General features: G+C 38.1%; 1 protein-coding gene across 1 annotated transcript; it reads right to left on the bottom strand.

The window, feature by feature from the left end:
- Positions 1–344: 344 nt before the first annotated feature.
- LOC105039667 (probable protein-S-isoprenylcysteine O-methyltransferase) lies at positions 345–16,038 on the bottom strand. Its single transcript, XM_010915894.4, has 5 exons — positions 15,803–16,038; positions 2,866–3,109; positions 1,343–1,471; positions 1,012–1,110; positions 345–889 (listed from the first exon to the last, which is right to left on the bottom strand). Exons 1-4 carry the CDS (start codon positions 15,924–15,926, stop codon positions 1,020–1,022), a joined length of 588 nt encoding a protein of 195 aa, XP_010914196.1. The 5' UTR covers positions 15,927–16,038; the 3' UTR covers positions 345–889; positions 1,012–1,019.
- Positions 16,039–16,542: the final 504 nt, after the last annotated feature.

Raw genomic sequence — 16,542 nt, 5'->3', positions numbered from 1 at the left:
GATTTCTCTCTCTCAGCTGAAGCCAAGCGAACCCTAAAGATTCGTAGAAAACCTGACAAAGTGATCCCAGTTTATGGCACCAATAAGGGCATCTTTGCTTTGTTTCTAAAAGCCACCAGCAGATTTAACCCAAAAAAACAAAGCTACCAGCAGATGGGAATCCACCAGTGTCTTCCCTTGGCTGCAGTAGATGCAGCAAGGTTTGACATGGTTCTCTCTTGCCGGGCACTGGTCTTCAACAAGGACTGCAGAGCCTCAAGTTACAAATACACACACGTAGGAAGGTAACCAAATCATGACTGTAATAGTTACTGAGTCATGGTCAACATGCACATGAATGCACCTTCAGAAACCCTTTTAATTTTTATTACCTCCGATTTCCTATCAAATGAGATACGGACATCGAATACAAGTCTTTTTTTTTCTTTGAATAGAATCGAACACCAGCAGTCTTCAAATCACATAGAGAGAACCAAACGATTATGAAATCTCTCTCAATTCTGGCAGCTACCACCGGAAGTTCTAATAACCCCACAGCAGGCACATAACAGAATTTCAGAAAACTAAATTTGGTAACTCACTTTACACAAAAACAAAATGACTGCTGCCGTGCTGGATGAAAAGCCTGTCATATTGTTTAGGGCACTAATCAAGCATCTGCAGCCACTGCTCAGACCTGGCAGCTCCTCTCTAAGACCAAGGATCCAAAAACAAGACACCAATTTTTCACAACTTACCACCATTATTTTGCCGGTTAAGTATGCCAAAATTTACTGCGTAGATCAATTGGTCGGTGCCTTGAACGTGTTTTCCTGCGTTCCTTTGGACAGCCAGTCAGCAAACAAGTTGATGCAGCTACAGACGTTTTGCCATTTGTTACGAAGTCAATCTGCAATAATAGTGCGGAGTAACAAACTGATTTTCACATTCCTAGAAATTTTTATCTGCTTGCTTTAGAAAAGCTGCAGGGAAACTCAAAAAGAAACAAGAGTAGTGCTCAACCATACTTACACAGCTGCTCATTTTATGAAAGGAAGTCCAGAAGGAACTTGTCGTGCATACTCCACATATCGGGAGCGAAAAAACTGCCTCAAGAAGAACTCTTCAAATCTATTTCTGAGTTAAGGATTAGTATTTAAAAAATATATACAACTTTAGTGGAAAATCAACATTTTATTCCAATAGCATGTTAGGTCCAATCCATCAAAGATGGAAATATCCCAGTTGACTCAGGAAGTGTGGTAACAAACCCATCCAGTCGATACACTCAAAATGAAAAGCACACTAAAAAGAGCAATAAAGGCAATATGATTTAATCATTTTTGCTTGCAAAAATGGATACCGTATCCTCCTATAAAAGAACCGCCAGGTGACCATGGTAAAGGCTACTATGCATATGGGATTGCAGAGCATAAGTTGAGTTCCAGTTGCCCAGATAAAAAACCCACAATACCCTGGATGGCGCATGAATCTGTTTCATTGAATACATATTAGACAACTACCATTTGATAGCTAGTTAATTCTATTCGAAGCAAATAGTAGAATAGCAAGTATACTATGTTCAACACAGAACTCAGGCTCTAGCAATGAAAAGTTTGCTTCGGCTTAGTTTATCCAAGATCTGCCTGATCAGTTTTTGGGATCATGCTAATAAGGCTTATAGCCTAAGAAACATTGGGGTAGGGATTGGACTAGGAGAGGCCCACCTCTTTATTATCCTTTAAAGCATCAGTGAAGAACATAAGTACATCTACATATAGAAGTACAAGCTATCTTATACCACCTCGGACTCTATAACAGTTACCAACAAATTATGAGCTCTGAGAACAAAAAGAAATCCCAACTTCCAGGAAAAGAAAAAGAAAGAAAGAAAGAAAGTGAGGGAGATTTTTTTTTTTTAACTAAAGATTAAGTACCATAATCAAACTATAGCAGCATCCTGCAGCATCTCTATTCCAAGTATTTACGTCATTTATCTAATTAATAATGTATGGAAAAAAGTCACGTGATGAGAAGGATGAAACCTAAATAGAGATTTACTTTATTTTCTTTAGAGGAATATCATTTATATAGCTTACTCAAACCATTATAATTTTTGACAACCAAACCTAAAATTTTACTCACCTGAATTGCTGTATTTTGCAGAGCTCCTTGATAGTACAGCTTATAATTATCTTTTCTAAATCTGGAATGTCTCTATACAAAAAGTAAAAAACCAGTTGAGACATTAATCAGTATCCAACACCTTAACCTTTAAATTGAACACTCTATCCTCATCAGACTTTAGAATTTAGAGCCTTGATCAGGTTTATCCTAATATAAAATAATGTTAAAATCAGTCAGTATTCCCTCACCTCATGAGTAAAATTAACAAGTTCTTTCATTTCTTTCCTCCTTCCTCTTCTTTTGATTGTCTGTTGGGTTGGCGCGTGTGCAGGAGGTCTGTTAGCAGTCCTAGTTTGAATATTTTAATTTACCAGCACTATCCACACCAAAAATCAGTATGCAGGGATACTGATGCATCCTTTGTGCCTACTTTAGCATATTGGTTTCATGTAGCTCCCATTCCACTAACTAAAACAAGTTAGCTGCATGAAATGTATATTAAGTTACCAACTGGAAAAACTGATGCAGGTCAAAGATCAAGAGGCTTCTAATCCACAAGAATATTATCTGCACTGCTATTTTCAACTTATCCAGCAAGGAAACTATTTTATTCTACCTTGTGGATCAGGGATTACTCAACAAGAATTTGTATTTATACACAAGTAGCTTATATTCAAGTAAATTATGATCATACCATAACATTTAGCGTTATTTGCAATGTTGTAAACTTTGTTATGTATTTCTTCATCAAGCAATTACCTATAAATTCCATGAGTGATCAACTGATGGTGATTTTCATGATAAACTCTGATGGTATGTGTAAAGGCACGGCGAGCTGTTAAAATAGCAGCTTTCCGTATGATCTCCCCTATTATTACCATCACAAGGCCAATGTTGCTCATCCACCAATTCTCCTTCAATTCTGGAAAGAAGACTAGCTCTATCTTGTACTCTAGCAGTGCACAAATCATCGCAAAAGCATACTGCTTGCTAATCAGAAGTGCTGCAAGAAGGCAAAAAACCATTTTACCAACAAAATCAAATTATAAGAAAGAAAATCAAAAAAACACATTCATCGATAAATTAGTTGTGCTCACTCCAAAATAAATATGCAGACACCAGTCCAATCTGTTCCTTGTTGTGAAGCACATCACCAATGAGCAAATTTTAGGGAATTTTTAATGGAAAACTATGTTTAAGTAAAAATTATTACATTTATGTATCAACCAAACACATGTAGGAAAGTGCCTATAGGTCAAAATACTTGTTAATCATGAATTTGATGGGATAGTGCAAAAGACTACTCTCCTATCAACAACCATTTCTTTTAGTTTATTCCTAAAGTTAGTTGGCACATCACTTAACAAAAAAAAAAAAAAAAAGGTAGTTAGCACATGCTTTTACACTTGCTATACACATTATTTATAACAGATCTCAACCATAGACTTGTTTAACATTAGTCAGCAATTTGAAGGAATTCAATTCATGAGCAACAGTATTTGATAATTGCTATTTGAGATATCATGATTTGAGACATCATGCATGCATGATTGTCTTAAGAATGACCAATGATAACATAATAGGGGAGGGTGGTAATCCTTTCTTCAACATGTCAACAACTTAACTTTCTCCCTGGTGTGAGCTGAAGGTCTATGGTATTTTGCTCAATAAGCTGATACCCAAATAAACACCAGATTTAGGAGAAAGAAAAGGGTGTTGTTTCATCTCTTGAATTTTCATTAGAAGTGAATTTTGGTTACCTATAATAATCTTGCTTACCTCTCAATTCTTTTCTCCTTTTTGTCATTAGTGAAATACAGTTATAGATACGATACTGCATAGCTTTGCCATTGCGGGTCATTGCTCCTGAAATTTCAGCTTATAGGTTTGTCGTGTTGCTTTCCATCGTTCATGAGCATTTGGTTCATTGAAGCATCAATTTGAACATTCTTCTGTTCTGACCTGTAATTGACTGCCGTATCATTTGTTTGAGTGTCTGAATTCTTTTCTAGTTCAATGTAGCTTCATTTGATTGTTCAAAACATGCTCCATTGGTACCAAATCTTGCTAGATACTAACAATACATTCTTCATAGAGATCCCCATAAGGAGGTCTATATGCTGCACCCTTTTGGTTTATTTCATTCACTTCAATATTTTCAGAGTGTCCTATGGTCCCCAAGATCACCATTATGCCTAATTTTTCTTTTATCAGAAGACTCGGAGCAAAGAGCCAAGAACAGTGCGCAATTCTGGATTACGTAAAACATAGTGTCTTAGACCTATATTGACCCCTTACTTGAATAAATCAATCATTGACATGCTAAACCTAGATACAACCCCCTTGACACGACCCATTATCACCCCTCCCATTCCTTCTGCTGAAATGGATCGTTGTTTGGCAGTGCACTCACACATGAAGCCGCCTCCTCTTCTTCTTTCTGTGTTTTGTGGGGCGCAGGGGGAAGTACTGATGGGGTTGGCTACAGCGGCGGGAGGCAAGACCCATATTGCCTGTAGCCCCCATCTTGTATGCTAATTATACATTGGCCCAACATCAAAAAGCATCCAGTGCTTCTATCAATTAGCCATGTCTTGCCTCTGCACAGTTGATTGAGAATCCGTGTTGGGTTCTTAACCTGGACATTTGTTGGAGAAAGAAGCAGGATGAGTGAACTTCTGTTCACAAGGTGGTGCATCAACATGAGTTCATGCACCTCTAGAATGCAAGGCATGTAAGATGGCTTCTTCTGGTTGGTTCCATTCATGTGCATCTATCATCTGGCTGGGCATATGTAAAACCAATGTGTTAGATAAATTGCTCTCTGCAAGTGTAGTGCATGTGAATATGAACCGTATCCTAGAATATACCATATCGATATAGTGAATAGAAACCATATCCTAGTACACAGTAATTTTATGCGGTGACAGCACCTTTCTTAACATAGAATTAGGTTATGAATGCATATGAGTGCCATATATAAACTACATGCATGTGAATATGAACCATATCCTAGTGCACCAATTTGACTTGGTGACAACACTTTTATTTTTTTCAATTTAGCAATCGAGATATGCATTCATGTTGGATATTCCATAAATGGGCACTTTCTTTTGTCACCTATAAAGGGTGTGACATAGGTACATGAAGGTAGGTGTGGTGCAGACACCAGAGCCATCAGAAGTCGGCGACATGATTTAAATTCGATTTGAATCGAAGAAACCCCATTAGATTAACTCTACTTCAGTTATTTATTTTTAGTCAATAAATTTTTGATGCATTTAGTTTTGGGTCCATAGGATCATACTTGGATTTGTATTGAGTTTGTCCACGTCACCTTTGAAGCCACCACTCTCCACACGCTTAGGAAAGAAATATGCATGTCAGCATGTGCCGTGCCCAAGGATTCTCATGCCAAGTTGTGCCAAGTATCAAGCGCCCACATGGAGTTCCATTTCTTTCCTAGGATTCCTTAAGAGTTCTTGGCTACTTATTTTGTTGGAGGCTGATTTCTTTCCCATGGTAAATTACTTTGTTTGGAAACCAGATATAATGCTTTACTTTTTTGTGTGAGGGCTGATTTCTTCCTTGTAAAAGATAAAGAATTCCTAAAGAAATAGACCCCTAGGATCCTATATAAATCTTTGTATCTTTCATGAAGAGAGCAATGAATGATTTTACAAATCTCCCAAATATTTGTGTCAATCGCTCCGAGAGGGAGAGGGTGTAAGACCCAAAATCATCCCATAAGAAGAGAGTGTGAGGCCCACTTGCTATCCTATCCTTTTAACCTTCATCTACTTGAGATTCAGTATTCCTACGACCTCGATTTGACTCCACCATCTACCCACGTAAGCTTATCCCATCAAGAGAAGATCTATCTCCTCCAGAATTTTCATCTATCATGTTGAGAGAAAAGAGTGATATCTTATTCTACAGATCATATGCTATCAAGGACCTTCGTTCTTTCTCAGTTGATCTTTGATTTTCATTTTTTTGTTAGATCCAACGTTGGTAAAGACCTAATTCTTTATCGACGGATCTGTTTGGTTAAAGATTAAAAGCCCTAATCAGAATAGTTTCTTAACTACCACGATCCGGATTCTTATTATCTTATCGGATTTTCTCACGGATTTAATGTTTTATTCTCTCTCATTCTATTCATATTTCTTTTTGCATTTACTCGTGAACATGTTTAATTTCTGCTATCTATTTATGAACTTTCCTATTGCTAATTATTTACTGATCTCTAGAATGACATTCATCTGCATCATTTAGATTGATCTCACTTTGATCTCGTATCAATTAATCACGTCTCCTGAGCAGAGTATAAGCAACTATACTGTCTGTCCTGAGAATAATGATGCCCTTGATCGGACGTGATTTGTTGTTGATGAACAGAAGGGAGCTTGATCATTATGATTGATTTCTTTCTCTTTTCTTTAGGGTTGTCCCGCATCAATTTGGTATCAAAGCTAGTTGATTAGGGTTTTAGTTTAAATTCAGCAATTTAAATTCCTGCAAGTTGAATTTTAGCGTTTTAAATTTCATAATTTACTTTCAAGCATTTTATTTTTTTTATTGCACTTTATTTTTGCATCCTAGATTTGCATGACCATTAGATCAGGTATCTGGTACCAACATCCTACTTCCTCACCCAACATCAATATGGATCCCAATACAGCAGCCATCATCAATTCTTTGGCTGAAAAATTTGATGACATGAAAAATTTTATGAAAGCCATGAATGAGAAAATAGTAGTATTAGAAGAAGTTAGGTAGAAACAATCTGAATCTGAGTCTCCCTGACTGCCTATAGGATAGAGAGGTAGGAACCTAGAACCTGATCGACCTATAGGGGCACGTCCGCACCATAACCAGTTCGATCAAGATGAGCATATCCTTAGAAATGTAAAGGTCGAAGCCCCAATTTTAATGGTTGTCTAGATCCGAGAGAGTACCTAGACTGGGAATCAGGCATGGATCACTACTTTGGGTGGTATGAAATGTCTGAAGCAAAGAGAGTTAGGTTTGCTCGGATGAAGTTGGTTAGGCAAACCTGATTTTATTGGAAAAGTGTTGAGCATCTTCTTAACCAGAGAAGACAAGACCTGATAGAAACCTGCAATGAGATGAAAGAGAAACTTAAAGAGAAATACCTCCCCACCTCCTACCAACAAAAATTTTTAGATCAATGACAGAGGCTTACTCAAAGGAATAGATTAGTCACCGAGTATATCACGAGATTTGATGAGTATCTCATGAGATGTGGAGTAGCTGAAGATAAGATCGTTATCTTGTCTAGATTTAGAGTTGGATTACGAGAGGATATCCAATATGAGCTCTTTCTGTGAGAAGTGACCACGTTAAAACAAACTTATCAACTTGTCTTAGACTTTGAGAGATTTTCTAGATATTCGACTCTTCATCGTCCTGAACCTAATCGAGTAATCCCTTCTGGATCGAGATTCAATATTAATCAAGCTCCTAGTAACGGACCTCTACCTACAAATCCTATTAGGAGAAAAGAAGATAAAGAAAAAAGAGCTATAGGAGAGTTATCAAAAAGTAGTTCTCGATCCCATTGCTTCAAGTGCTATGGTTACGATCACTTTGCTGCACAATGCCCCAACCGATCATTATTCATGGAAGAATTAGAAGAAGAAATCTTAAAAAATACTGAAGAAGTTTATGAAGCTGATCCAGACTTAGCCGAGTAGTTTGAGAGTACTAAGAATATCCTAGGTTATATTGCACCCGAATCAAACCTTATGCTTGGAGTCATTAGACATGTTCTAGCACAGACTAAGAAAAGTGAAGACGGACGTAGGACCTCTATTTTTCATACCTTCATAAAATTTGACGATAAAATTTATAAGGTAATCGTTGATAGCGATAGCTGTATCAACGCCATCTCCACCGATACGGTTAAGCGATTAGGATTAACTTCTATAGATCATCCCAGTCCATACCATGTGTCTTGGATAGATTCCTCCTCTATTCCCATCAAATTTAGATGCCGTGTACCCATCCAGCTTCATTCCTACCAAGATCATGTGTGGTGCGATGTCTTACCCATGAAAGTCGAAAGTATTATATTAGGTCGGCCTTGGCTATTCGACAATGATGTTACAATTTATGACCGAACCAACTCCTGTAGCTTTACTCATCAGAATAAGAAGATCACGATTAATCCTTCCCCATCTAAGGCTACTAATAGAAAGATAGGCGATGGATCAAAAGAAAATATTAAGAAAAGCCTCCATCTGATAGGTGCTAAAGAATTAGAGACTCCATGAGTGAAGGATCACCAGTTTGGATGCTTGCTGCAAGAGAAGTTCGTGAGGACTCTAAGGTGGATTATCCTAAGAAAGTAGCTAGCCTTCTTAGTGAGTTTCATGATGTCTTTCCCGAAGATCTCCCAGATTACTTACCGCTTATGAGAAATATTTAACATGCCATTGATTTAGTTTTTGGATCTACCCTACCCAACTTGCCCCACTATAGGTTGAACCCTACTGAGCATGCCAAGCTACAAAGACAAGTTGGAGAGCTGATAAAAAAAAGATTCGTGAGAAAAAATTTGAGTCCTTGCGCAATTCCTGCACTATTGACTCCAAAGAAGGATGGTATATGGAGGATGTGCATAGATAATCATGCCATTAACAAAATCATCATTAAGTACCGCTTCTCCATCCCTAGGTTAGATGACATGCTAGATATGATGGCCGGATCCACTATTTTTTCTAAGATTGATCTTAAGAGTAGTTACCATCAAGTAAGGATTAGATCGAGAAATGAGTGAAAAACTGCTTTTAAGACGAAAGATGGTTTATATGAGTGGATGGTGATGCAATTTGGATTATCTAATGCCCCTAGTACTTTCATGAGGTTGATGACCCAAGTGCTACAACCATTTATAAGTGTTTGTAGTCGTATATTTTGATGACATTTTGATCTATAGTCGAACTAGAAAAGACCATCTAGACCATCTCCGAAGAGTGTGCCAAGTTCTTAGAACAGAAAGCTTGTATGCTAATCCTAAGAAGTGCGTTTTTATGACAGACTGTATCATCTTCTTAGATTTTGTTGTTATCCCCGATGGTATGTCTGCCGATCCTAAAAAGATTAGGACAATAGTTAAGTGGCCGGTACCCAAGAGTGTACATGACATGCGAAATTTTCATGGATTAGCAACCTTTTATCGTAGGTTCATAAAAGAGTTTAACACCATAGTCGCTCCTATCACTAGCTGCATTAGAAAGGGAGATTTTGAATGAACTGGGACAGCCAATAGCACCTTCCTAGACATCAAGGACAAGATGACCCACGTCCCAGTCTTACGTCTACCTGATTTTTTCAAAATTTTTAAAGTAGCATGCGACACATCAAGAGTTGGGATTGGTGGTGTCCTTAGTCAAGAAGATCATTCGATAGTATACTTTAGTGAGAAACTTAATGATTCTAAATTCAAGTATTTTACTTATGATAAAGAGTTTTATGCGATAATCCAAGCTTTAAGATATTGGAGACATTACCTACTACCGCAAGAATTTATTTTGTACTCTGACCATGAGGCCCTCCGATTCCTGAATTTTCAAAAAAAACTGAATCATAGACACGGTAGGTGGATCAAGTTTTTGCAAGCCTATACTTTTGTTTAGAAACATCGTGTGGATGTAGAAAATCGTGCTGCTGATGTTCTGAGTCGTCGTCATACTTTGCTGTCCACCGTTAGTATAGAAGTTGTTAATTTTGATAAGATTAAAGAAGATTATGAGTGTCCAGATTTTGGTGGCATACTTACCGCTTTACATAAAGGGCCATTTAGAGAATATAGTGAATACACCCTTCAGGATGGTTACCTATTTAGAGAAACTAGATTGTGTATCCCCCATATATCTTTAAGAGATTTTCTAGTTTGAAAACTACACGCTGGAGGATTAGCTGGACACTTTGGTAGGAATAAAACCATAGAATTGGTAGAAGCTCAGTTCTTTTGGCCAAGCTTGAAAAGAGATGTCGTCCAAATTGTTGTCCAGTGTAGAACGTGTGTCGTGGCCAAGCAGAGAAAACAAAACACCGGCCTATATACACCCCTACCTATACCAGACTGTCCTTAGCAAGACGTTAGTATGGATTTTGTTTTGGGATTACCTAGGACAACTAAGAAGCATGATTCTGTTCTAGTGGTTGTAGATAGGTTTTCAAAAATGGCCTATTTCTTATTCTGTTGTCAAACGTCCGATGCGTCAAAAGTTGCAAGGATATATTTTGATGAGATTGTTGGACTACATAGATTTTCTAAAACCATTGTGTTTGATAAAAATGTTAGATTTATGAGCTACTTTTGAAAAACCCTATGGTACCTTCTAGGCACAAAACTAAAATTTTCTACCTATCATTCGCAAACGGACGGTCAGACCGAAGTGGTCAATAGGAGTTTTGAAAATCTGTTGCGTTGCTTGATTGGGAAACATATAGGTAACTGGAATCTTTTACTATCCCGAGCGAAATTTGCATATAATAGCTCTGTTAATAGGTCCATTGGCACGAGTCCTTTTGAAGTAGTTCATGAATATCAACCTAAAAAATCAATAGACTTTATCCCACTGCTCATTCATGCTAGGATTTTCGAATCTGTAGAGTCATTTACACAGCATGTCAAGAGTCTGCATAAAGAGATCAGTAAAAAAATTAGCATTAACAACAAAGTTTATAAACAGAATGCAGATTCTCATCGACGTACTCAAGAGTTTGCAGAGAGAGACTGTGATGGTTCGATTGAGGCCTGAATGGTTCCCACTCGGAACCGTGAAGAAGTTACATGCCCAAAGAGCAGATCCGTTTAAGGTCATAAAAAAATCGAACCAAATACGTATATTGTGGACTTACCTTCTGATTTTGGGATTAGCTCTACTTTTAACATTACAGATCTCGTCGCCTATAAAGAGCCAACTCGGATACCTAGTGAGCCGTTTGAGCTTGAACCAACCTTTGAGAGCGAACCTGTCCCTGAATGTCCACCAGCCAAAATGTCAGCAAAACACGATCAGATTGAGAGAATTTTGGACGAGCAGATCCTCTCTACCCGGAGTCAAGGCTATCAGCGGTATTTGATCAGATGACGAGGTTGATCGAAGTATGAAGATATCTGAATCACTCAAAAAGAGCTGCAGCGTATTGATCCTGATCTGCTTGAGCGTCACCACAGCGGAATCGACCCATACTCGATAGGGTCGAGTTCTCTCCATCTCAAGAGAATTGGTGCGGACACCAGAGCCATCAGAAGTCGGCAACATGATTTAGATTCGATTTGAATCAAAGAAGCCCCATTAGATTGACTTTACTTCAGTTATTTATTTTCGGTCAATAAATTTTTGATGCATTTAGTTTTGGGTCCATAGGACCATACTTGGGTTTATATTGGGTTTGTCCACATCCCCTTTGGAGCCACCACTCTGTACACGTCCAAGGAAGAAATATATATGCTAGCATGTGCCGTGCCCAAGGATTCTCATATCAAATTATGCCAAGCATCAAGCGCCCACATGGAGTTCCATTTCTTCCCTAAGATTCCTTAAGAGTTATTGGCTATTTACTTATTTTGTTGAAGGCTGATTTCTTCCCCATGATAAATTACTTTGTTTGAAAACCAGATATAATGCTTTACTTTTTTGTGTGAGGGCTGATTTCTTCCTTATAAAAGATAAGGAATTCCTAAAAAAATGGGACCCCTAGGATCCTATATAAATCTTTGTATCTTTCATGAAGAGAGCAATGAGTGATTTTACAAACCCCTCAAATACTTGTGTCAATCGCTCCGAAAGGGAGAGGGTGTGAGACCCAATATCGTCCCATAAAAGGAGGGTGTGAGGCCCACTTTCTATCCTATCTTTTTAACCTTCATCTACTTGAGATCCAGTGTTCCTACGACCCCGATTCGACTCTACTATCTACCCATGCAAGCCTATCCCACCAAGAGAAGATCCGTCTCCTCCAGAATTTTCATCTATCGTACTGAGAGAAAAGAGTGATCTCTTATTCTACAGATCATATGCTGTCAAGGACCTTCGTTCCTTCTCAGTTGATCTTTGATTTTCTTTTTTTTGTTAAATCCGATGTTAGTAAAGACCTAGTTCTTTATCGACGGATCTGTTTGGTTAAACATTAAGAGCCCTAATCAAAGTAATTTCTTAACTACCACGATCCGAATTCTTATCATCTTCTCGAATTTTCTCACAGATTTAATATTTTATTCTCTCTCATTCCATTCATATTTTTTTTTGCATTTACTCGTGAGCATGTTTAATTTCTGCTATCTGTTTATGGACTTTCTTATTGCTAGTTGTTTACTAATCTCTAGAATGGCATTCATCTGTATCATTTAGCTTGATCTCGTTTTGGTCTTGTATCAATCAATCACGTCTCCTGAGCAGAATATAGGCAACTATACTGTCTGTCCTGCGAATAATGATGTCTCTAGCCGGACGTGATTTGTTGTTGATGGGGAGCTTGATCATTAGGATTGATTTCTTTCTCTTTTCTTTAGGATTATCCCGTATCAAGGTGTCAAACAGAAAGATTGTAGCTTAGGTATGTCCATTTTCTCATGACAACAAAAGCGATGCACATGGCGGCTCGCTGGAGTATCGTCCACCTGAGGTTCAGGATCTGATCCCTTCATGAAAATAAATACCTCATGATTTGGAAATATTAATGATTAGCATCCATTTCTGAAACTCTTAAAAGATGCAAAAGCAGCTCTAGTTCCAAATCATGAGGTATGGCTTCAGATCTAATATTCAATTATAAATTTAATTAACAAGTAATATCTTAGAAGATCAGATCAAATAAGGGCATACAAAAGTAGCAACAAAGAAAATGAGAAACTTAAATAGAACACAAGAGCTTATAGCAAATAAATGGAATAAATAGGGTCCATAGACCATAGGGATCTACTACAACAAATACCAAACTAAATCACATAGGTCCACTATAAACTACATGAAATTAAAGAGCTTCCCAGATCATCACGTATGCACCTATAGATAAATTGCTTCGTAGGATTTCAGTTTTTTGCATCATTAGCTTCAAAATGATGTAAATTGTATTTCAAATGCTTATCAAACAACCTATATGCATAAATGTGCCAAACTGATATAAATTAACAAATAAATTATGTCATATGTCTTCGGTTGACCATGTTCCAGTCATAGGGAACCTAACATCTATCATGACCACATCAGTTAGAGCAACATGGACTTTGATTAGCCTCCTTCAGACATGAGTCCTGACTTTAACCTCTATGTTTATATCAGTTTAAAACCAATGGATACTTTATCAAAAATTGCAGCTAACAAGTAGGTGTTTTTGAACTGGTTGTGATCGAATTAAGCAGTAGAGATAGTGACTCTGACATTGAGTCACTATAAAAGTGGCAAGCAGGCAGATGGGTATCAAGGTATCAGAGTGATTTCTGTTTCTCCCAGGCTGTGGCCCAACAAAGTGTCTCAGCCAACCACAGTGCTGGTTGAGTTCATGCCAGCCTTGCTTCATTTTCGTTCAAACCAATTTCCCTTTCACTCACAATCCACAAGAAAAGCAATCTGATACTTTGATGTGTACCTGCATTCTTGACTAATGTATGCTTCAGCAACTAGGTCAAAATAAATGGAATTATTATTGGATAAACTCGTGCTAAAACCCAAATGTTTTTGTCCATAGGTTCTTGTGATATTCATGGGAATAAATGAAAGATTCCAATATAATTGGCTGATGATAAATTGAACCAAAAAAAGGAGGGCGAATCAACTATTTCATATGTAGCCATATTTTGTGACATATTACTTAAACCCTATAAGAGGACTACATTATGAGTGGATCATCACATTTTAGCAAAGTGAACCATGCATACTGGAAGAACTCATATTTATTGCAAAACCTCCATTCGACTTTCAAAGTATGTCCTCCTGATCTATGAGCGTGCCTCCCCAATTCTACCTCCAATGACAGCCAACCAATGCCTTCCTAGGGGCCATTTCTTTCCAAAAAAATCTCCTCTTAAGGAAAAGCAGCCACTACTACAGGAGAATAAGTTAGGAAACAAAATCATGCCTGATTAGCTATGGTGAGGCCCCAGAGGAAATGGATGGCTAGCACTAACTCTCCTCTGTCTTTTGATTCAACCCACCAAAAACTTGCCATCATGACCACTTATCATCAAATTAGTCACAATATCTCCTTAAAAAATCTAAAGAATTTTAAATATTGGCATTTCTGCAGCTTTGGTTTATACAGGATCCTCCAATCACATACTCTGAACTTTCTGTAAATAGTAATCTAATTGTACTGAAAAATAAAATGACCTTTAAACAAGCCTGTTAACAACTTTGGAAATGCAAAAAAGGAAAGAAAGAAAGAAAGACAGTCAGACCAGGATCTTCTTATACAGTACTACTTTACAAACAGTGGTGCGTTGGGGAACATAGAAATCTATTAGCATCAATGTTGTCTTTTAGGATATCTGATCAAGTCTGATCCCATGCTAGAATGTACTAGTGCTTATACACCCCATATGAGGCAGCACATCCATTCTAACACTTCCTTCTTAAGTTTCATAGAAAGATATGGATTTGGAAGTCCCATAACAGCACCAAAAAAAAATATGTCAAGAGAAGAAAAGAATAAAGAGAGCATAAACCATCCACTAGAACAAGTGAAATATTTGTGATGCTTACGCATCCTAAACCACCCAACTACCATACCATCTCCACTCACATTATTTACATCCTAATGAACCAAACATTTCCATATGTAGAGTCTCTATCTTTAAGGAATCTACCATTTGAAATCAAATCTAGTATATCTATACTTACTTTTTTAAAGGAATTAAAAAAAAAAAAGAAAAAAACTTAGGGCATGGTTCTCGTTCTAACACAACTATACTACTAAAAATGAGATATAACTAATATTGAAACAGGAACATCACTATTTTTTTTTCCAAAATCATCTCACAGGCAGAACTAGCATTTCATTCTTCAACAGAGTATATCTCTAATCTGACAGAGACCTATCCCTTGAAACCTCAAGACAGAACATCCTCCAATCACTCTTGTCACATGCTGTGGAATTTATTGACCTTATGACGCGTCTTGTCTAGGACTTCAGATATCACAGATTCTTGAACTATGCCAAGCACACACATCAGTTTCTGCTTTGAACCCCCTATATCACCAAATCTCACGCACACAGTCTTTAGAATTCAAGCAAGAAATTCCAAAAAGAAGAAACAACAAAAATCAAATCAACAAAATTCGACCAAACAGACGGGTCAATGTCCTGCAATCCCAGTACAATTTATAAGATTTTTAATTTTCTTGCACCTAAAACCCTGATTTGTTTTTCTGAGATTAGGAGGAGCTAATCCCCAACTTCTACCCTAGACGACCACCCCTGATGACTCCAAAAGGAATCAAACTCCCGTCCCCAAAAGGCAAGGGGTGATAACCAGTTGAGCACGCACTTGGTGGTTGATTCACCAAATCATGAATCCAAGAAGTCCGCCAAAACAAGAAAACAATGAAATCAAGCCAGGACATGCAATTAAACGGCACGATTAGTTCCAATCAAAGAAATTCGCGTTACCGAAAACCCTAGCGAGAGAGAAAAGGAAGGTGAGAGCAAGAACGCTTACAGCCCAAGGATACCCTGGAGCGGCCGTGGATGGCGACGGCGAGGAAGTACTCGGAGCCATGGAAGAAGACAACCGCGACGAGGAATCGCAATAGCTGGATGCGCGCGGCTAAGCTCAGTGCCATCTCCGCTCTTTTCGCCGGAGATCGGATCGCTCCACCCCCGTCTTCAACGCTAATCGAGGATTTCGGTTTCAAGATATTTGCCGATCTTGGCCCGTTTTATTTTCCGCGGTAAAGGCCCCAAGCTTGAACCCCGCCCGTTTGCCTGATCATGGCCCGTGATCTTCTGTGCGCTAATCTTAAATAATTACAACCTATAGTTGGGTTGGTTGTGGGTATTTGAAAAGTTGGCAGGGCCAAATTGATTTGGACACAAGTTTAGCCAATTCCACGTATATCAATCAAAAAATAAAGTTGGTATGACCTCGCCGTTGCTACTAAAGCACAAGTTTCGAGAGGTCGGATGACAAGGTTGGCTACTGTTGCTGTCGATCTCTTCGCCTAAGGTTGTATGTTGAGGTGGATGTGGCCAATGCGAATCCACAGCTGGAACTTCGTTGGAGCACCTGCAAAACAAGTTTACACCAGAAAGATAACTCTGATGTAAATCCTCCGACGCCCAAGTCAGAAGATGAAAAACGATGAGAGGAGAGAGTGAGGAGTCGATTGCCTATCTTGGAGGGTCCTGAAGTCTTTAATTTATAGAAGAGGGGTTTGAGATGTATCCATCTCGGAGTTT

This window comes from Elaeis guineensis, chromosome 1 (assembly GCF_000442705.2).
Source record: "Elaeis guineensis isolate ETL-2024a chromosome 1, EG11, whole genome shotgun sequence".
NCBI lineage: Eukaryota > Viridiplantae > Streptophyta > Magnoliopsida > Arecales > Arecaceae > Elaeis > Elaeis guineensis.
Note: the sequence above shows the minus strand (reverse complement) of the source record. Positions and strands in the feature narration are given on the sequence as shown.

Coding starts and splice junctions, on each gene's coding strand:
- LOC105039667 (XM_010915894.4), bottom strand. CDS start 15,926: ATGGCACTGAGCTTAGCCGCGCGCATCCAGCTATTGCGATTCCTCGTC. Junction 3,110..15,802: donor CTCCAGGGTATCCTTGGGCT/GTAAGCGTTCTT, acceptor GCCTTCTTGCAG/CACTTCTGATTAGCAAGCAG. Junction 1,472..2,865: donor ATCACTCATGGAATTTATAG/GTAATTGCTTGA, acceptor TCAATGAAACAG/ATTCATGCGCCATCCAGGGT.